At 44.4% G+C, this 23,460-nt stretch overlaps 1 protein-coding gene across 1 annotated transcript in view; it reads right to left on the bottom strand.

Annotated features, from left to right (window-relative positions):
* KCNH7 (potassium voltage-gated channel subfamily H member 7) overlaps window positions 1-23,460 on the bottom strand; it is a 1,437,897-nt gene that overhangs the window by 693,984 nt on the left and 720,453 nt on the right. Inside the window, exon 4 of the mRNA XM_078681650.1 lies at window positions 22,949-22,955. Coding sequence (XP_078537776.1) covers window positions 22,949-22,955 — 7 coding nt within the window. The remainder of the gene's footprint in view (window positions 1-22,948; window positions 22,956-23,460) is intronic.

Here is a 23,460-nt window from a genome sequence, read left to right as displayed (position 1 = left end):
CCCATCCCTTCCATTGCAAAGTCTTACCCTCTTGATGATCCCAAAGAGAGGGTGCTCACAGCATAGTATCCATTTTGTATAGAAAACTCTTAGGGGCATATTATGAAGGAGGGCGATAAGAGATTATCGCTGGTGATAATTCTATCGCCCTAATAGCAAGCTGTCGCTAACAGCAGTTAGCGACAGCTTGTAGGCGACAGCGAGCGGTTTGGGGCCTGCTTTGCATGTCAGCGATATTTATCGCTAATGACATGCAAAGTGGGTGTACCCAACCTGTTAGCGACTGAAAGCAGTCGCTAACATCGCTATCGCCTATTATCAACACAGGCGTAGCGATGGAAATATTCGCGCTAAGCGCGACTATCTCCAAAACCTAACGCCTGCTCAGACCAGTTCTTAGCTTGTATATCCAATGGGAGGTGGATATTCAGGCTAAGTCCCTGTTAGCGATAATGCATGAATATCGCTGGATTTACAGCGATATTCACGCATTCGCCGCTATCGCCGGAAATGTTATCGCTTCAGAGATAAACGTTGCTAACAGCACGTTATCTCTGCGATAAAATCCGGCGATGCTCGGCGATAAAAAAAAGTCGCTAAACCTATTTAGCGATAAATATCGCTAGTTGTTGATAATATGCCCCTTAGTTAAGTTGGAAAGGAATAAACATGAGGGTGAGGTCTGTTGCTGTGGAGCATGGCAGCCTTATCTTGAGGCTGCAGTGCACCCACCAGTGCTTCCTTATTATGTACAAGACGTCTGCTCTGAAACTAAACGAATATGGAAAAAGGTCTCATCTCTCACACCTAAATGAGAAAACAAGCCTCATGATTTGGTCTATTGGACCAGGCAACTATGTTGTTTACTATGGGTAGCAAAACCATGGAGTTCAGTGATCCATTCATTGCAACACTAGCTGCACAATCAAACACCAGAGAGAAAGAATCAGAGAAGTTGTATCCAGGTAGTCCTACCACAAAAGGCATGTGGAAGAGCAAAGATAAGATTCAAGGGGGACAAATCATATCCACTCTTAAGGCCTCATGGCTGTAAATGCTGTTAAGTGCACCAAGATTCAGGCCAAGAAACAATTAACTTTGTTCATATCCTTTTTACTCCTTGTTGCGTTCATAATGTGCATTTGAATTATACTGAGCCGAAGTAACTTTCATATATGAAAGGGGACAAAATTGAAACTTTGACTGTGTAATGCTTAGACAAGAGTTTTATGGAACTCATTATAACACTACATTATGCAAACAGTTTAGGACCTAATAATTATGCATGTTTATTAGGCAGACAGGTGGCAGCCCTGGCTAGTCAAGGATCCATCCTGACAGAGTACTTTTGGTCAACTGAACACCCAGAGTGGTGTTTCGCTATGTCACTTTCTTTTACTTTGCACTTTCTCTCGTTTCCCACAGACAGGCACATTTCAGGGCATTAATAACGGCCCATTTATTGTCTTATTGGACCGCCTAGACAGACTAGCACCACGTCTTGTGGGGTGAACACCTGCATGCATATATCCATAATAAGAATGAATGAATTCCTGAACTTTTCACCCCTACATCTAAAATCTCCCCATTGCAATATTTACATACAATACAAACACGCACATTTCGGAATCCGTACCACTAAATGGCAGCTGCATGCAATATGTACTACTCCATCATTTCCAAAAGTCAATGGCTTAACTCACTGTATTAAAGGGATGTAAACAGATATCCTGACATAGTTTTAATTCAAAACACACTCATATCCTCACAAAAGAGTGTCAAACTGAAAAGAGATAGAGTGGATAAGATGTAATTCGCGAGTAAAAGAAAGCCACATGAACCAACATGAATCCTCACATGCCACCTTTACAAAAGGAAGTATATAAATATTGATCCTAAAATCCCAACCAGTAATATTATTGGAGACATGGTCAGACCATTATGTTGTGTCTAAACTCAGAATACAGAACTTGACAATTGTGGTGGACTCTATATAGACGCTGGCTCGGGACAAAAAAGTTGGTATTAATGACATACTGGGATTCTTCACTCGTTGGGGAGAATATAAGTCATTTTGTGAGGAGTTTGGAAACCTAGCCCTAGACCCACAGTTGAAGAGAGCAGAGAGACCTGACTTACACTAATCCAGAGTCTGACACGTCTTACATTGCCAAATATCTGACTACTCTTGAGACTCCTAAGGATTATACAACTAACAGATATATATACATAATATTTAATTCTTGCATCTATGGGACATGTTTCCAAGCAAGTTACTTCCCGATATTGACAGCGCCTTGAGACCCTCACGGGTATGTACCGCGCTTAATAAATGTCCTGATTAATTGATTGATTGATTATTATCAAGAACAGCGTTAAACTTATTGCCGCTTTAGCGGCAGGAAACTGCCGCTTAAGCGGCGATAATGGGCTTGATAATATGCCCTTGTGAATTCCCATAGAAGCCCATGTTCTGGTGTGAACCTGGGCTTCTATGGGAATTCACAAGGGCATATTATCAAGCCCACAATCGTCGCTTTAGCGGCAGTTTCCTGCAGCGATACATTTATAACACTGTTCTTGATAATATGCCCCTGAGTTCCCTGGAGCGTTAACCGCATCGGTGTGGCGCATTTTCCCGCTGTGCGCTGAAGATTGCAGAATCCCGCGGTTCATGACGAGCTCAGCTCATCATGAGTGTACGAGAGGTGTGCCTCATGACGAGCTGAGCTCGTCATGAGCGTCGATGGGGTTAAAGGATCCTCAAACAATGCTAACAGCGACTCAAATGATTATATGATCCAGCTAAACAATAGCTTGACTCTATGTTTGAAATAGAAAATGCTCACTACGCGATAACGCAAATATCTTGACATGGCTTTAATGAAAGAAACACACTTTTCCCCAGAAGAGTGCCAAAATAAAAAGAGATTGACTAGCAAACGTTTATTTCGCCATTAAAGGTTACCACACAAACCCAAATTAATCCTCACATCCTCTCTTTAGAAAGGGGGATGTTACTATTTTTTTCATCTGCAAGACATGTTCCCAGATAGACTACTTCCTGATTCTGAGAGAGTTACTCTGCAGGGTTAAAGGATCTTCCGTCATCCTTAGCAGTGTCTCGGATCAGGACATGCTTCACCTAAACATTGACAAAAATATACTACCTCCTCCCCTTAGATCCTAGAAAATGAATACATTAAGATTTAAAATGCAATCAGGAAAATAATGTTCATGTTCTTTCCTGATAACCTATCTGAGTGAAATCAAAAGACTGGCTGCCTGAGCAGGGACACTGTGGGCAGTAGGAAACTAAGGAGAGAACTGATGAGTAAGGCACTAGTGTCAACAAAAGATGCAGATGACATGTGTATCAGACTGGATAAAGAGATCACGAAAGTCTCAACATTATATACATCAATGCACATTGCAAGGTATTCTTTGGAACTTTTGGGTCAATTGCCCCCCCTACATGTGGAAATGATCCCTAACTAATTTCCCACTGCACAATTGTGAACCCTTTGGATATGGAAAGGTTATGAATCAGAAAGAATTATGTCGAGAAGGTACAATGGATCTACAAAGACCCCATAGTGGTTGTTGAGTGTTGAAGATTTTTGTCTGCTTCTTTTTAGGATATTGTGAGTATGATACACAATCAATTTACACCTGGCAATGCACAGACATAACAGGCATAGTTACTGTGATGAGCGAACAGAAAATCTATTATATGAAGATGACATATTAGTCATTTTTCTCATTTTCTTACAGTTGCAAACATCCAAACCCACACACAACTCGCAGATCTCAAATGTTTCCAGTTTCTCTGCATGCAAAATAAGTTGAGACAAATGCGAGGCCCTGCCACAAAAAAAAAAATCACAATGGCATATTCACTGGACAATGTGCCATTTTGATTGAAGGCTTCACAGATTTCATATTTAGACATACATTTCAAAAGGGCTCTGTTCCCTGTACAACATTATGAGAGACAAACTCTTCACGTTGTTGGACAAAGTAACCGCTGACTTCCAAACCTGGTCCAAATTATTGAAATGTATGTAGCCCCAGATTTAATTATATCTTTTCAATGATATCATCGATGGTGCTACCTGACATCCTGTGATCTTTGGAAAAGTAAATTAAGGAATATGACTGAAGTTTGTCTAAATCTAATCTGCAATTACTGAATCAGGGACACTGTGGATGCTCACTTGGAGTCTTACCGGTTAGCACCCCATCTAGATAAGGTGAAATATATGCTCCCTTCATACACCAAGTCCCTTTATGAGTACAAATAGAAAAGCACATATTTCACAATTTCAAAAGACTAGTGGTCTTTATGCAGGGGGGTGAGAGTGAAGGTTAGGACAAATCTCATCACCCACTCTTTAACCAGGCAAAAAGATCGCAAGACCTTTAATATAAATGGCAAAATCCACAATGGTGCACTAACATGTGACAATGATGAGATCCTCCCTGTTGGTTCTCTGACATCATCATACACTTCGTTTGTTTGGAGTGGTGGATGCTGATGATGAGAACCTAGGCAGCAGGCAAGTACCATCCTGCTAGCCTCCATGGTGTTACTGGCGTGAGGCTCCACCATTCCCCTCTCACACTTTTTTCTTTCTATCTCTCCTCTCCACTCACTTAAGGTAGTCCTTTGAGGGACGGGAGGGTTGAGAAAGGGATGAATCATAGTGGAAACCAGCGCAACCGGTTTTAACTGTATCTTTTGTAGTAAAATGGTGACCCAGATCCAGTAAGGAGAGACGGCTAACTGTTAGCTGCTGTTCCAACTATATAATGTTATTGGTTGTCCAGGATTAGGAGGAGAACACTCACCGCAGTAACAGGTCTTGTGTTGTATATTTCTCTGACATCATGGCCAGACTGGAAAGGCAGAGGCATTCAAGAATTTGGTGATTAGATGGTTCCCACAATCCCTTTGCAGATTTAAAGGCTGCATATGGCTTACACAGTTCTCAGGCTTGCAATCCTGCCCATTAAAGCACTATCATAAGTAAAATATATGCCCTATCCTAGATAATCTGGAATAATTATCCATACTCCAATACATAAATATTTTGGGCACCTACAAGCGAAGGATTTTATGACTTTATATACTCCTGATTGACTACTGTTTTTCCTGACCTACTTATGCAGCATTGAGGAGATGGTGAGAGCATAGATTGTAAAAGGAATTTTCAGATGAAGACTGGGAAGAAATACTTATCGCTATGATGAGGGATTGATGGAGGCCAGGCTGAGATTAGCTGTTTTAAAATATTACACAGATGGCACTGGTCCCCCACACATCAGCAATCCACAGGACTGACCCAATCTTTGTCATTCTAAAAGATGTGCAACCTCAGAGTTGCAAACTGTTCATATCTCAGGGAACGCAAGATGCTAGAATTATATTTTAGAAAATCTGGGAAGGAATAAGACCTTAATCAGGAAGAATGGGAGATTTATATACACCAACAGCACTGCTATTTGACACATCACCTTTACCTGAACTTACACATCAGTGCCAGAGATGGTTCATAACATAATTAGCTGCAGCTAAAATAGAGATCTTGAAATTTTGGAATGCTCCCAACATCCCTTCATTTGATTTGCGCAGGATGCTTCAAATGTCAACCTATGAATTAAATCAAATTGAAGGATCAAATGGACAAGTTAAAAGAGTATTTGGAGTGCCTTTGTTCTAATTCATAGTGTTATGGTTCTTTAGATATATTACCATCATATATAGTATGACCCAGAGCAAGAGAGAGAAAAACATAAAAGAGACAAAGAAGGAGGAAGAAAATACCATCAGTGTTCTCAAGTCATCCATCAGAGGCTGAACACTATTTAGGGTGGACTTATTGGATTTCACCTTGTCTGCCAGATTCCAATGTTCATCCTTAAATATATTGATGTCAATTACCACTCTGCGAATCTTTGTTTCCAGGACCTCCCTAGTGGCACTGATGCCTTTCAGGTTGTGGTCATATTTCTCGAGGTGGCCCACCGTTCCTACCTGAGCAAAAATCTTTCTGTGATTCCTCTGACTGTGAGGGGGTGTTTGGGCTGGAGTGGGGGCCACCCCTGTGATCCCTCAATGGCCTTGTGTGGGCCATTACAGTTGGGGGGGTACAAGTCCAGGGAAGAGTCCAGTTTGGTCCACCCCGTTGTGTCACCCTGCTCGCTTTGTAAATCAGAAGGAGGCTTATGGCCCCTGCGCTCACACGGGGGGAGGAGGAGAAAAAGAAGGGAGGAGGCAAGGGCCACATTCTTGTTTTCAGATAGGAGGGCCGGTGTGGTCCAAGAGCTGCTCCTCCAGCCGTGTGTTTAATAGTGTCCTGTGCCCCTGGGTCCTCCTCAGTGCCACCAATAGGGTGCCCTGGGGGTATGCCTCTGCAGTGACTTGTCTCCTAAGGGCATTGTGCCCCTACCACTGTATAAGTCTGTTGTCCTACTCTCTGTGCTAATCACTTCCGGGCCACGCAGCCAGCGAGGTACAGCCTCCCCAATCTCCACTGATCTGCAGCCCTCCTCCAATCCTGGGCACAATCCTGGAATCCTTTGTTTTTGGTGTTTGTTACTGTCCCCGAGGGGTACGCACAGGAGGGAGTTTCCTTGCAGGCTGTCTGCGCTTGCGGCCACCACCTCAACGATCCTGTACAGTCCCCAGCCCCTCAGTCAATGCTTCTCCGTCCCAGGACCGCTGCTCTATCTGAATGTCCAAGGGGTCATTGGCCATTCCGAACACTGCAAGACCTGTTGCCTTGAATGCATATTACTCTGCTCAGCTTTGTGCGGCCCAAGGCCTCCTCCTCCCTCTGATGTGTGCGACCACCATTTTGTCGCCGCCTGGGGAGTGTGGTTCACTTTCCTGACCTGTCCACCTCCTCTTCCTCTGCGGATACCCAGTGGCAGGCAGATGGCTGTCCGGGGTAGATGAGCTACGGGCGGCGGTTAAGGTCCCCGATGGCCCCTCAGAACTTCAGGCTGTCTGGAGGAATACCGAGCTGGCTTTGGGAGCTCACTAGGGAGCTGCCACTTTCCTGCTTGGCATAGCCACACCTCAGTACAGATTCCCATCTTAACGCCTAGTTTATGAAAGTTGAAGGTATGTATTTCGTGAAGGTACATATATGGAGAGTTAGGTATAGAAAAGCTGTAGATACTTACCTATTGATATTTTCGTCCTGGATATTTTGGCTACGATATTTTGGCAACACAATATGCCCTACTCGATGATCAGGATCCACACCATATTTTACATGGACACTAGGGTCTCAGATTCAGCCTCAATGTATTGTCAAATTCATGCCTTGCTGGGCGAATAAGTAAACTATGGACAAACGCTCAGGATCCTAATTGATATAGATGGAGAGGTCGTTTGCAGACTTATAGGGCCTTGTTAACACAGCAGTTAGGTCTGCAGGGAATGCTTAGCAATTTCAATAGAAATAAGTACTATATGTTTCATTCATCTAGCTTGAATTCAAGCAGAAATGTCACTGATTTTTGTAATGCTTGCAAATATGAAGGTGTGCATATTTTTCGTATAAACCACGAATACATATTGCATGGAAATCCCATCTGCTACCTAAACCCGAAGCTTGACATCATTTTCTGCTTCCAGCTCTCTAAGAATCATACATTTGACCTCTGTAGCACCACTGTTCAGAGTTGCTAGTTTACAGAATAATCCAAGGGCAGTAAAACACAGCAAAGTTAATAGCCAATTCTACCTTTTTACCATTCTTTGGTTGCTGCAGGCATCAAGAAATTTCAGCCTTTAAATGGTTTGAGTCAGCAAAATATGTGATAGAACAGCTTTGATTTATTTTGCAAGAAAAAGACCCTTTCAGAAAAAGTCACCAAGCTAAGATTACATCGACACGCTTGAAAACAAGTCGCTGTAAAACTGAATTGGAAATACGAAAATGATTGATGCCTTCAATGAGCGCGTGCATTCATGAATATTGGTATGCGAGCTGTACTATGTTTTGAAGTTTAAGCTGTGCTATGTTTTTAAGTTTAAGCTGACGTGCGCGATATGTAGCTTTTACAAGGCAGCCCCACTGCTTTGGAGCGCACTGGCCAAGAAACTAAAATGTAGAGTGTCAGTATTAAAGGTACACTTGTCACTTTCGGACAGTGTTGAGCACTTAATTCAGAATTGTATTACGGTGGAGACACATAGCATTGCAAGTGTACCTTTCTCAAGTTAAGTCTTGCAAGTTACAATTCACCTACCCCCAGATTCATCAAAGTAATGTTTTGCGAGTCCTTAATAGCGAATTTTAAGGATTCGCTATTAAAGACTCGCAAAACAGGATGCATGTAGGAATCGCAATGTTATTTGCGATTCCTACTGATTCCTTAATTGTTAATCGCAAATAAGGAATGGCTTATGAATGGGGAGTCATTCCTTATTTGCGATTAGCAATTAGCGAATCGCAAATGTGCCGCAATTTCAAGGGTGCCAGGGTGTCCAAAGGACACCCTGTTGCACCCCTGAAATGGTAATGTTCACTGGTGTTCCGCACACACATGTCCCAAGGACATGTGTGTGCGTAATATACAACATAGAAAAGTGCACTAAAGTGCATATTTCTACGTTTTTACTATTTACCACGTAGTCTGACTTCGCAGTAAATAGCGGCCCCAGATTGCGAATTCGCAATCTTGGAATGGTTCATGCATTGCATTTAAGGATTCGCAAATTGCCATGCCTTAAATGCAATCACAATTTGAGAACTCACAATTATTTGTAAATTCTTAAATTGCGAGTGCATGAACTCTTGATGCATCTCAAATGCCATTTTTGCGGGCGCAAACGGCCGAATTTTGCGATTTGCACCGCTTGCGCTCGCAAAAATGCTTGATGCATCTACCTGCTAGATTTTAACATGGGGCCCATGGATCCACGTTTTAGGTGATAACCTTGCTGACTAAAAAATTATTGCAACACCGACTAGTGGAAGGCTTTTTTAATTTTTTTGTTTTCTTCATTAACTAAACAAAGAACTGTGAGAAAGATTCAAATGCAATCAGATGCTAAATAGGATGGAGCATGATAACAGTCATGACTAATGCAGATGTATTCGGAGGTGGGCTGTGAAACAGTGAGAAAGGATGTTTGACAGGTTTTAAGAAGAAAGGCGGAGGGGGTTTAACGCAGAAAGACCATGCATGAGACATGCTGCCTTTAAAATTAACTCAAACCTCAGCGACACTCATGTGTGTCAGTTACTTTATCCTAACAAGCCCAAATTGTGTCAACTGTATTGCCATGGTTTTTAAGCTTTTTAACTATTTCTTTACAGTGTAACACACCATCGCCTATATAAAGGAAATGTAACTAAACTTAAAATAAAGCCCCCTTCCCCTTTACACCGTAGTACTAGGACCATTACCCTATCATCCTGTTTGTCTAAGTATAAAATGATTTTACCCCTTACACTTTTCCAGGCAAGTGGGCTGTTATGTCACTGCTGGTTATTTGTGATTTATGGCGTGGAGGATCATAGGAAGGGATTTGAGATATTTTGAGCATATAAGCTCTTGAAACTCAGTAGACAAGAAGCACATGCCAATATACTATCAACATACTATGGTCAGGTGTCATTGTAATCTTTTCTGAGGCTAGTAGGTCCCATAGTTAGAGTACGCAGTCTTTTCAGGGTGGTTTCGCTACCTGTTTCGATTTTGTCAAAACTGACTGGAGTGCTGCACTGAGTTCAATGCAGGTTGTTTTCCCTTAAGGGGCCTCAGTGAGTATGTCCCGGGGGACAGTAAGCCAAGTGTTTGACTTGGCCCTTTTTGTAGGGTCATCCCTAAACTTTTTGCCTTTCTCCTAGCCTTTTTTCTGACATGGTGTTTGTGGTTTTACGACTCTGGGCACGTTAGCACTGCTGTTCAGTGTAAAGGGGTGTGCTCTCTGTGGTAAATATAGTAAGATTGGTCTACACCTGTTTGGCCTATTTAATTTACCTGTCAGTCCCTTGTAAAGTGGTATCTCATAAACACAGGGCTGGTGAATTAAATGCTACTGGTGGTCTTGCAGTGCTGATTGTGCCACCCACCAAAGTAGCTTTTAAAACCTAGCAAGGCCTGTGCGCGCAGTGTTACTGCCGCTGTGACGTTGCACCTAAAGTGTGTGCCATGTCTGTGACCCCCCTTTTACTAGATGTCAGTCACCCCTAAGGTAGGCCCTAGCTAGCCCTATGGGCAGGGTGCATTGTAGGTAAAAGGTAGGACATGTACCTTACGTGTGTGGCATGTCCTAGTAGTGACAAACAGCCATTTTGGTTTCTCACTACTGTGAGGCTTCCCTTTCATAGGAATGCATTGGGGATTCCCTGATAAGTGTTTCAGTGGTAATTACTGATAGGAGAGGAGCAGCAAGGTCAAGTTTGGTATATTTGGAATAGTGATAATAAATGCTACGCAATGGTGTGCACAGATTTATTATAACTATTTTAGAAATGCCACTTTTAGAAGTTGGCATTTCTGTGTGCTATGTGTCTGCCTGCCTGATATGGATTGCATGTCTGACTTTTGAGTGACAGGGGCTGGTGAGGTGTGTGTGTGGCTCCAGGAGGGGCAGGGCGAGTCAGCATTTGGAGTAATGGAAGGAGAAGTCCCTGAATAGGTCTGTGCCTAGCTTGTACAATGCTGGCTCCTCCCCCTGTGGTGTGTCTGATCACCAAGCCCGCACCTGACAAAGGGGAAGAGGAGCCCTGTAAATAGAGTGCTCCAAAACCCCCCAGAACCAGTTGTGACTGATTCTCCCCAAACCCTGTGCTTTGCAGACAAAGGAGAAATGTAGTATAAATGGTGGGGCTTTGACCCCATGAACTATGCTATTCCTGTGCTTATTGGGGGTTTTGCTGCTGCTGGGCTCCAGGAGGGACCGCCACGAGGGTCTGCCTCCCTGCTGGAGATCCCTGTGTTCTGGCCTGCCTGGGGCCAGCTTTGCCCCCTTAAAATGTACAGGACTTCAAAGGACCTAGCACCTTGTGGAGCGCTTCTATTTTTAATTTGCAGCACTGGGCTGCGACCTGGAGATTCCCCTACTTTGCGTGGGAGTAGCGAGGGAGCACACCCCGCTTTGGTGCATGTCGATCGGCGGGAGCCCACCCCGCATTTATGCCTATTTTAAAAGGCGGGTGCCCACCCTGCACTCGAAGCTTTACTTTAGAGCTGGTGCCCACCCCGCAATTGTCACTTTTGGTGGCGGAAGCCCATCCCGCAATTATCTTTATTCAAAGCGGGTGCCCACCCTGCACTTGGCCCCAGAAGAGGAGCCGCTGCTCCGGGAACGACCCGGAAGCCTGGAGGCCATGCCTGCTTTTGGGCCGAGCCAGCATCAGGAAGTTGCCGCAGGACCGAGCGGGCCCTCGTGAGCAGTGGGAGCCCCATGTATACCGAGACGAGGTGTGCCGTGGTGACGGGGCCAAGCGGGGCTCCTGTGTCATTGAGGAGAGCCCCGTGTACAGCCTGGGATGTTGAGAACCTCACAGGCTCCATCTCGAAGTCCCGGTCCCAGGAGAGGGGCCGGGCAAAGAGCAGAGTTGCCGGTGCAGACAGGAGGTGTCAGAGGAGAGCCCCCGGTGAGTGGGGGGCTTAAGTTGGGCAGGGTTGGTGCCAGCACTGAGCTCTGTGGGGCACAGCTGCACTGCCTGAGAGCAGGCAGCTGCAAAGGGTGGCTAATCCCTTGGTGGGCCAAGTTTGGATGCCTCATTTTTTAAAGGGGGCAATTTTGGAGAGAGAGGATCCCTGGGAAGGAGGGGCTCCCACAGCACTTTGTAGGTGCCATTCTTTTCTGCTGATCTCAGCTGCGCTGCAAGTGGTGGGCAGCTGCAACGTTGGGGGAAAGTTTGAGTTTTAGAGTCCCGGAGTGGGGCTATCATGGCACAGTGGTGCCAGTTCTTCATTTACTGATCGCAGCTGCACCACGAGAGCGCCGGTAGCTGCAACGAGGGGGGCTATTTCTTTTAAAGTGGAAGGGTTCAGTTGCACCCCACACCCCCAGCGCAATTGCGCCCCCAGTGCTTTGGGGCACATTGCTTTGTGCTGCATTGGCAGTCCAGGGGCCAGTGGAAGGCCCCAGTACGCCCTGACATTTTGGATAAAGGGCATTGGGCCCCAGAGAAAGGCGACTGGGCCTGGGGTCAGGTTTGGTACCTGTGTGTACCAGGAGGGCGCAAGGCCCTTAGTGAAGGTGATGTATGCACATGGGGAGAGTTACTACAGAGCACTCCTAAATGTGAGTATTGCATAATGTGTTTATGCTTGTGATGCCTGTTGTATAATGTGAGGCATTACATTTTGGGCTTATTGTCGATGTTTTTCGGACCACTTGGGGTGGTGAGGTGTAAAGGGCGACCAGTTCTTCCCACTCTTCTGGTGTGGGATACGTGGCCTCTGGAACCGGAGCATTTGATGAAGCGGGGGCTGAGTTGTCTTGAACTGGAAGATGGCCTCGAGGGGGAGTTAGTGGTTGCTCAAACTTTGCCTGATGGTGGACTTGGGCCCTGATCACAATTGACTCCTGTTCCTCAAAGGCATACCCAGCGCATGCTTGCCCCTTTGTTTCATTATCATGATCTGCAACCGTCTTGGTCCACTTACTAGGTTCTGGTTGCGATTACCTGAGGACTTGTGGTGAGAGTGAGGGTATGTTTTTTTCTAACGTAGAGGCTTGTTTGAAGCCTGGGGTACCTTCCCCCTTCATTGTCACCATCACGATTCCAACATCGCGAGCAAAGACAGACATTTGGGAATCTCTCTTGCACACAATGCAACTGTCTGTCAATGCCATCCAATATCAATTGGACAAAATGGACCTCCAGTTAACAGTCCTACAATCACTATCAGTCTTTGTCTCCAACATTGACAACAAGCTAGCTGAACTGAATAAGCTGGTTAAAAGGGCTCAAGAGGAGACAACACTGATACAAACAAACTGCCCCGGCATAGTAATCGTGGATAAGCTGGCTACACTCCCGGGAGCAATGGATAATCTCCTCACTGGCATCAGGGAGGCAGTTAAAAACAGTACATCAACGGACCAACCTAAAAGGAAAAATTGTTCTTGCCATACAAACAGCAGGGAAACTCTGCTTCATCCAGAGGAGGTCCTCCCCCAAATACACAAAGGAAAAAAGGAAAGTGAATACGATAGTGCAAGGGCTCCAAGAGCCCATGGACACTCTAGGGAAGGTGAAGCCCCACAGCCAGCAAATAATGACCAAGTGCCCACTCTGGAATCCATTCAAAAGGACGTCCAGCGGGGACATGGGCATTCCCCAAAGCGGGGTAGAAAACAACGGAGGAAGGGCCGCAAGCTAAAGCTAGGCTCACTGACCGATGGTAAAGCTAGGAACAACCAAGTCAGCATCCAGCTCTTAGGCTCAACGATTAAGTCCGCTCGAACGAGCCCTGATACAGACACAGAATCGAACTTATGCTCCTCCCCTAATTGGGATCAGAGGCATTCATGCCAAAGGAAAAAAATCAGTAAAAAACAGCCTTCTCACACAACGTCCCCAAAAAAAGCTGTCAGCCCTGCTCTGAGCAGCTGCGCTAACGTTACAATAACCAACACCAGCGAGGCCCCGAACAAAGGCGGGGAAAAATCCACGTCTAACCTGAGCGCCTCCAGAAACAAAAAAAATCTACTAATGTTTGTAATGAGGCTCAACCAGCCCATTCTCCAGCAGTCTGGTTAATAGGAAGTCCTTCAAACCAGGTACCAACTAGAGCAGATGACCCCAAGGCCCCAGCCCAGAGAATGCCAGCAGAGGACCACATTAGGGCTGAGACTACCTCTACATCCACGCTGAGCGGTTCGAACAGGATAAAGGTGCTTTCAGGTAACCCCGCAATTTTATTTATCCCGGAATATACTTCAAGGGGCTCCTTTGACATCCTCAACAGGGGCAACATTCTACGCTTATTAAATTCCATAGACAGCTTAAAGAACATATCCACCAAGGATCTGGCCTCAGTGGAGTTTATAGTCTTACCGGAACACCTAGGGGTGGAAGTTACTAAAACAGTATGGGCCTCAACTGATTTGACTGAAAGCGTGCTCAACGAACAAGCAAAACTCAACAACTGGGGCATACTACTTCGCCCGGTTGTAAAACCGAGATACCCAGATCCCTTGGCAAGAGATTTCTTGCATCAGAATGCCCAAAATCAGCCAAATCATGTCCACCATTCGCTATCTGTACTGCGAGGGGCCCGTAGTAAATCCCCGGTCAGCCAAGAACAAAAAGAAAGGGGTGTCAGAAGGCTTAACCTTGTAAATGAGCAAACTAACTTAGACTGGACATGGTTGAGCAGGTCCATTAACAACAAGCCGTAAAAACACTGACTAGACAACCAGGTAACCGGGAAATCGTTCAAAAGCTTCAAAATCTGCTCCTGGAACATCAATGGCATTGGGGACAAACTTATGGATGCAGATCTAAAACATTACATGCAAAGCTTCGATATCTTAGCCCTCCAAGAAACCTGGTCAGACTCCCCACCACTACTTCCAGGCTTTTCCTTGAACTTCGTTCCTCCAACTCAGTCCGCAAGATTTGGTCACAAAAAAGGAGGCCTAGCGATATACAGTTCACTAAAAAGCACAAGTACAGTGGAACCACTCCCTTACAACCTAGACTCTCCTAACGCAATCCAAGTACTTCGAATTACCATTAGAAACCAGGGAAAGAGGGAGGTGATCATTTTAATAAACGTTTATCTACACCCCGAGGTAAGAAGCAAGGAGCTCGGCAGCTGATAGAAGGGCTGTCAAAGTTATTAACTGCAGAGCATACAAACAGCTTGATTGTCAGCGGTGACTTCAATCAGAATTTGCTCAACAAACCTGCAATGGAAGTCAGCACCGTCGACGACCCTCTTGCTTTGGAACAATACTCGCAGGACAATTCTTCAGGGGGTAGAATTACAAACGCATCACTCCGACTTCTAGGAGCAATGGAAGATCTGGGCCTCAGAGCACTTAATGGGAGATTCCCTGGGGATCGTCCCCAAGCAGCAACATTCCACAGCACAACGTCTAGCTCAACAATCGACTTTACCTTCCTCTTGGGTAACTTGTTCCAAACAACTATTGATTTCCATATTGGCTCACTTGACTACAGTGATCACTTACTCCAAGGTACCTCCACACAAACAAAATGCACCATGGACTGTTCAAAACTCATCCGGGATCGCCACGAGTTCCAGCAGTTAGACCAGACCATTGCAATCAAGTGTGCACTGATTTGCGACAGAATTTCAAAGGGGAGGCACCAGGGGGCCCCGGCCCAAACGGGATTACACCCCTACTGTTTAAGCAAGACCCCGCGTTTTGGGCAGGTGCCCTTAAACCAATATTTGTCAAGATCTTGCAAACTTCTTTAATTCCATCATCGTGGAGGGGAGCCATCATTTCACCGATCCTCAAAAAAGGAGACCAAAGCGATCCAAAAAATTACCGGTTAGTGGCTCTGCTCGATAATGAGGCAAAATATTTTGCGGGCCTCCTTCTGCAGGAACTGTTATCCTGGGCAGCTGATGTCTCAGCAATCCCATACAACCAAACAGGCTTCTGTAAAGGTATGGGAACCTCTTCTAACATCTTAGCACTATCTTTATTAATTGATGCAGCACAAGAAGTGAACCAACCACTCTATCTGTGCTACATTGATTATAGTTCGGCTTTCGATCATGTCGACAGGTACCTTCTGTGGGAAAAGTTATTCAAACTGAACATTCCTCCGCTGCTTTTAAAACAATTAATTCTCCTTCATAGCGACACATGGGTGCAAGTCAGGCTGGGCACCGGTGACCATCTTTCAAGAAAGATTCCAACGTACACAGGAGTAAAACAGGGCTGCGTTCTTGCCCCAACACTTTTCAATCTTTTTATGGGGGACCTATCCAAATTGTTGAATGACTGCAATTCACACGCTCCAAAGCTAGGGGGCTTACAGATTTCCAACCTACTCTATGCAGATGATTTGTTACTCATCAGCCGGACCCCGGTTGGCCTTCAGCGGCTGTTGGATATTACTTCAAGATATTCTGCTACTAATAGACTTACCATCAACCGGGAAAAATCAAAAGTTATGTGTATCAACCTTTCCAAAAAGAAAGAAACCAGAAACTGGCTCTTGCCATCTAGCAAGCTAGAAAAGGTCAGTGAATATCGATATTTGGGGGTCCTTATAGACCATAAGGGCAACTTCACTCCACAACGTGAAGCCATAAAAAGGAGAGTAGTATCTGAGGCAGCGACACTCAGAACCCTAAAAAACACAGTTTCCGGTCCAAGCTTTCTTCCACTAATAAAGGTAATACAGGCAAAGCTAATTCCTGCAATTACTAATGGCAGTGAAGCTATGAGAGGGAGGGATGCTCCCTTATTAGATAGAACTGTGGCAAAAGCACTTCGTGTAATCTTTGGCCTACCAAGGTATTCATCACCGGCTCAGATGAGACTAGAGTTCGGGCTACAAAAAGAAGAGCTGGCACGCAAGGGAACCTACATAAAAACCTGGCATAAAATATGCAGGGGCGAACCGAATACCTTAAATGCGCTGTTGTGGAAGGAACTTCAAAACAAACCATCTTGTCCAGCAAGGAGGTATTTGGAGGGAGGCATTGAGGATCTAGGAGTACAGAAACTTTGGTCACTCCCAGTCTCCGCAGCAGTCTTTAAAAAGGTGGTCAACAAGACAGTCCGGAAGGAATCAGTACTGCAGGGCAAAGCCGCCCTAATCGAGCGGGCTCACGGTTGGCTTACAGTTCAATCATACACCGCGCCTTTGCCCAAACCTATCTGCAGATTGGTTTCACCCAAAAAATAAAAGAGAAATTTCTGAAATTACGCCTGGGGCTGCTGCCTTCAGCGGCCCAACTGCCTCCATGGTTACGGCCATCGTCACCTACAAGATGTCGACTTTGTGGGGACGGAAAGGAAAACATAGTCCACCTGATCACCACCTGTTCCGAGCTCACTCACGAACGACGAGTCTTCCTGCATCCGCTTTTCAACTTCCACAAGATACGGACCTGCAGACAAGCAGTTCTGGCCTGCTTTAAAGGAGATAACATCCAATTGAGTTGTCGAATGGTAAAAGTTCTCGAAACAGCCGAGGCCCGTTATAAAATCTTGAAGGAACCAACTAAAACGAGCAATACCTTAAACAGCCCAAAGGAAGATCCTAATGGTACCCCGATAGTCCAATTCCTACATTGACTCCTTGACTCTCACACTTGATCAGTTTTTAATAAGTTGATAAACCCCTTCCATTTGTGTTGTCGATTTTCTTATTCAGTATTCCTGTTTACTTGTCTTATGTACAGAATTTTAGTTTTAGTTTTTAACTCGTTCAATTCAGACACACATTTTATAAATTGGTGCTTCTTTGTTTTATTAACATTGTAAAGGTTTTAAATAACCATGAACAATAAAGTATTACCATTAATGTTGTATAATGTGCTAATGCCTACAGAGGTGGCCTAATAGGTTTATGCTGGTGAGACCTAATGCGTAATGTGTTTATGCCTACTATGATGGTTGCCAAATATGATTTATGCCCATGGTAATTACGCTAATATTTTTATGCCTAATGTCATGTTATGACATTTTAGGATAGTGTCTAATGCTAATGTGATAAATGCTTAGGTCATTATGGTACCAGTAGTTACTGGTTGTGTGTTACATTTACTACCTACATTCTGATGGTTCTGACCATGGCCCGATTGGTCTGGTCCTGTATATAATCCCCTGTGAATATTGCTTAGTGCTAGTTGGCACAGTGTAAAGGTGTGATTATGTTTCTAATGTGTATATTATAATACAAAGGCTATTTTTGATATAACCTTGTGAGGAGTTTCTTTTGTGGTGCACCCAGTGCGTTTCTGCTGTGTGTGTGTGTGTTACGCAAATGCTTTACTCATTGCCTCTGGGATAAGCCTGACTGCTCGTGCCAAGCTACCAAGGGGGTGAGCAGGAGTTATCTTCAGCGTGTAACTCCCTTGCCCTGACTAGAGTGGTGGTTTCTGCCTGGCTTTGGCGCAAGCCTTAGCCAACCAGAAATCCCATTTCTATTACCAAGCAATATCACAACCAGGTCTCTTGAAAGTAAAATTAAAGATCTTGTTAATAGCGTCTAACACTTTCTCCTACTAGTTTTCTATTTCTGGGCAGTGCCACAGTAGGTGGACCAGGGAACCAGTGGTACCACACCCCCTCCAGCAGTTGTAGGGTTTCAAGCTTTCCCATTTGTGTTGATTCTGAGATTACTGTACCAGTTCGGTTTGCATAGTGTTTCTCTCTCTCTTGCATTCTATATTGACTTATTTTGTTGTTTATAAATCTTGGTCCACTCCTTCCCAGTCAGTTCCTGCCCTAGTTCCCTTTCCCACCTCCCACTCGCCAGTAAGACGCGTTTTTTACACTACTGTACCTAAAAGGTTAGCCACCTGACTGGGGCAGTCATGCTAAATCACATAGAACAACATAGCTTATCACTGGGGCTGGACAAGGATTCACACCAGGGGAATGAGGGAGGGAAAGAGATATGGGAGTTGTACTTTGATAAATAATGAATTGTCTACCAATACACAAAATAGGCCATGGCATGTGAACACTGCTGTGAGTGTGTCACAGAAATGGTCTGTGAGAAAATATAAACAACGTATATAGTGGAACTCAAATATACTGTTGTAGGTGATAAATGGACAGTGGATAGTCTGTAGGTTGGAATCAAATGAAAAATAAAAAATGTGTTTAACAAAAGAAACATTTTCTAAATGCCGAAGACATGCTGCTGCTCCCTTCAGCATTCGGGTCTCAAACAAGGTGAGATGCCTGGTGGCATTATAGGGCATATTTACTAAACTTTTATGCACCACAGCAAAGGAAGTTGCTGCTCAGCAGTGCAAGACAGGAGAAAGCAGAAATGGGCCATGTTTAAAAAGAGCTTCTAGAACTGGTGCAATTTTAGCTGCCTAGCGCCAACACAGACACTCTTGCGTCACGTCGCATGGGTGCCTGCATTGTAATTATGATAGTTTTTATGTAGGAAGGAATGCCTCATTGCACAAAAACTATCCTTTAACACCTTGACCGCGCCGCCGAAGCCGCGCCCTGTGCTGGACATTCCAGAACAGCGCGCGGTCGTGACGGAACCGTTCCGTCATCAGCACAGCTCAGCCGTGACTGATGACGGAACGGTTCCGTCACCAGCATGGAAGGGGTTAAGGCTATTTCCTCTTTGCATGTGTACTGCAGAAAGCAGAATGGCGTGATGCACAGCAATGCCTATGCTCAACCCATGTAACACCCCCCGAGGCATGGTAATGCCATACAGCATTATGCAACATGTTGGATTACTTCTTTTTTTTTTTTTACAAAGCCAAGCAACGCCAACCAAATCAGGCTTTGTAAATCAAAAAATAGATTTTGCATAAAGGCTGCGCCAAATAAGTGACGCAACTCAGACACAAAATCGTATTCAATTTGGACCTATATTTATTCATCCCTTCGTTCATGCTAACCTTTACTCATGTTCCTACCATAGCCTAATTAATCAGGGAAAAGTACAGCCCCAACTCTCCACATAAAGTCTTTGAAGTTCTTTACAGTTCCATACAAAGAGATGCTTTCTGTCAGGAGTTTAACATTTAGGCCCAGCGATGCAAGGAAAATGCAAAGGCTTCATTAATATTTACAAAGCCACGCAAGGGGTGATTTGGGCCTTCTTGCATGGGTTTTTAAAGAAATTTAACACATCAATCTTTGGTGGGATAAGGCACAGAAAGTATACAACTGACGGGAGGACTTCATTGGTCACAAAATTAGAATTTTCCTGCCCAGAACTTTTCCCATCAAAACCAACATTTTCAGTAGGACCTCACCTGACAGGTATCTGACTTTGTAAGGACTTCATTGGATATAGACTACCACCTTGCCCTACTGGAAGACTTCCAGTTCCATAAAACACAAAGTAAGAAGAATACTTATTTGACCAGGTCTTTTATAAGCTCTAGGTCCCAGTCTGCTTTACCCATTGATGCTATTCTGTTTCTTTTTGTACTCAAAACTTTAAATAATCATATATCTGGTTCCTTTGTTTGGATTTTAATCATTTTTCTTATTCTTTTATTATTAATTGTTCAAAATCGGTTGTGAGATCTTTATGGTGTTGTATTTTGACTTCTTTAACTAGTTTGAGCTGCTAAATATTTTACACATTCCGTTAAATTAAGTATGCCTGCTCTGAGCCATTTCTACCAGGGCTTGAACACAGGTTTATTTATTGAATGTATTTACCTCACGACTATAACCACATTTCTTACATTAGTACTAATGAAAATAGAGTTAAAAAGTCAAATGTGATAATACTATCAGATTTATCACCTAGTTTAATGATGAAAGTATGGCCTTTCTTAACATTTTTTAAAACCATTCATAAGTAATCTCGAGAGCTAGCCAAGTACTTTCCCACTAACCCCTAGATTACTTTGAGAAATCTGAACACCTTACTTACCATTTTGAGCCTAATTGATATTAACAATAATTACCACACGAATTGTAGGACCACCTGACTATGCAATCCACTAAAAGTATGCTACCAAATTGAATCTTGAATCAAATGTAAATATGTACCTGAAATCACTTGGGGGCGTATTATCAAGAACGGCGTTAAAAATTATCGCCGGTTCAGCGGCAGAAAACTGCCGCTAAATCGGTGATAATGGGCTTGCTTGATAATATGCCCTTGAGAATTACGATAGAAGTCCATGTTCTGGTGTGAACATGGGCTTCTATTGGAATTCTCCAGGGCATATTATCAAGCCCATTAACGCCATTTTAGCTGCAGTTTTCTGCCGCCAAACTGGCGATAATTTGAACGCCGTTCTTGATAATATGCCCCTAAGATTGTTCATATCTTCTACCATTATTAGAGACATGGAGTGCCTTGAAGAGAATATGAGTGTCAGGAATCCTTGACATGGTACAGCCAGACAGCTGTTTTGCCCAGACTTTTTAAACAATGAGAAAGACTAAAAGCACGATTCCGATGCGGATAGGAAAACCTCCTTACGGTATTTGCTCTGTCTGAATCGGATCGGGAATGTGTCTTTCTGACCAAATTGGAAAGGTTTCCAACCGACCGAGTATGATGCAAGTTAGGCATTAGGAATATCCCAATCCGAAACAGATGGCATTCGGAAAGACTGAGCTGTAAGGAGCAGAATCGTAAGTCTCTACGTGCCGCGTCTCCGAACAACCGATTACGATTGGATTCAGACAGCCTTACAGAATCGTGCCGTCTGACTCGAGTTGGCAGTCGGAATCAGACTTTGGAGGCCCATAGCGGGCCCCTGCACCTGTAACCTTCCCTATCGGGTCCGTGGGGGTACTCATGGGTCCCCACTTACCGGCCATGCATGGTGTGGCAGGCACCAGGGGGTGCCCGCCACAGAGTGCTCGATTTTCCCCAGCCACCCCTTTCTCCTATGCATTCGGTCTGAACATAAGCTCCCATTGAAGTCAATAGGAGTCCAACCAAATCGTATCTGGAAGCATTGTGATGCATCGTACTCGGTCAGTCAGACTCTCCCAATCTGAGTCGTTTTGAAACCATTCCAAAACCGATTAATTCAGAATGATTTCCTGACCGCATCGGAATCAGGCCCCAAGGAGTCATAACATCGGCCATGGATGTTTCTTGTAGATGCCAAGAGAGGAGCTCCTTGTAGCTTAGAGCTGTGACTCAAAGTGCTGACACTCATGAGTAACCCATAATCTCTGATGGATGTGTTCATCTCTGGGGGGTTGAGATTGTTGGACCCATGTATGAATATGTCATAATGAGAACCCTGGAACATCTACAGCCTTGACACTGTACCAGAGCTACATTTGAATAGATCAGCAAAGTCCTGAGTTGTGTGATAAAAAGTCTGCAAACATCCAAATGTATCATGTGATTGCTTCAAGAAAAGATCAGAAGACTGCAACATTTATAGAGAGGTTTATGCTTTTCTTTGTTTTTGATGGCACTCATTTGTTGCAAAGTTTCCATCTTCACAAAAACCTTTATATAACAGAGGTGTCAAAATTATGATATCTGCTCGAACATCTCAAAGCCACCTTCACGCATGGATTCCAGCTCCCGAGTACAGCTGAAATTTCTGAGTGAATTTCAGAGAACAATGAGAATTACTGCCTTCACAATTCTTCACTGCTTAGAGGAACCTCATGATTTCCACTTGTAGTCCTCTACAGCCGTGTTCGGTAGTGGGATGACCTGCAGGGGGGTGACGTGGGGAGGGGGAGGGGCAGGGTGGGGGGTAGTAATGTATGGATTACGGAGTTTTACAGGTAAGTAAACATATCAATAAATAAAACGAATTTCGTTGTGTGCACTGCATCACCAAATGCGATACAGTGTGCGCAACAAAATTTGTTTTATTTAGTTATATGTTTACTTACCTGTAAAACTCCGTAATCCATACATTACTAAGGTCCTTGAGAGAGAAGCAGAGAAACAGCTATCTGAATCCCTAGAGTCCAACAAAAAACTCCATGACTCTGTCAGGCTTCAGGTTGGGATACAGCACAGAGACAGCTCTGCTTGAGGTAGCTGAGACAATACGGGAGACCTTGGACAAGGGTAGCTGTGCTATGCTAGTGCTGCTGGACCTGCCTGCAGCATTTGACACAGTGTCACATAAGTTCCTGTTGCACAGGCTCAAGCAGCTGGGAGTGAGAGAGACCATTCTAGACTGGTTCGGCTCTTTTCTTGAGGGCCGGTCCCAGAAGGTACTCCTCCACCCTCATACCTCATCCACCCACCCCCTGATTTGGGGAGTCCCTCAGGGCTCGGCCCTGAGTCCAAATCTTTTTAATATCTACCTCGCTCCTCTTGCCCCACTAGTAGAAAAGTACAGTGTCTGTGTTGTCTCACATGCTGCTGACACTCAGCTTATTAACTCCTTCGGGGACCACTCTGAGGCAGCTTTTGCCAATTTCAAACTGTGTTTGATTGATATATCGTATTGGATGTCTGACAACTGCTTGGGACTGAATACTGATAAAACTGAGGTTCTGTTCTTTAATCAGTCCTCCCCTCCACTAGCCGATCTCTGGTGGCCATCAGAGCTCAATCCTTCCCCTCTTCCTGTCCCCACTGCTAGAAACCTGGAGTTTATATTTGACTCCACCCTCTCTTGTAAGATCCAGATTGGCCAACTCTATTGCTCCTGCTTTTGGAAAATGAAGGCATTACAGAGATTTCTTCATTTCCCACCAATGGACTGCAGGAAAACAGTGGTCCATGCTCTGATCACATCTCAGCTGGATTACGCTATCAGCCTTTACTTGGGCCTGCCGGCCTATTTGATAAAAATCTACAAACAATACAAAAC

This window comes from Lissotriton helveticus, chromosome 3_1, assembly GCF_964261635.1.
Source record: "Lissotriton helveticus chromosome 3_1, aLisHel1.1, whole genome shotgun sequence".
Classification (NCBI taxonomy): domain Eukaryota; kingdom Metazoa; phylum Chordata; class Amphibia; order Caudata; family Salamandridae; genus Lissotriton; species Lissotriton helveticus.
This window is presented reverse-complemented; position numbering and strand designations above follow the sequence as displayed.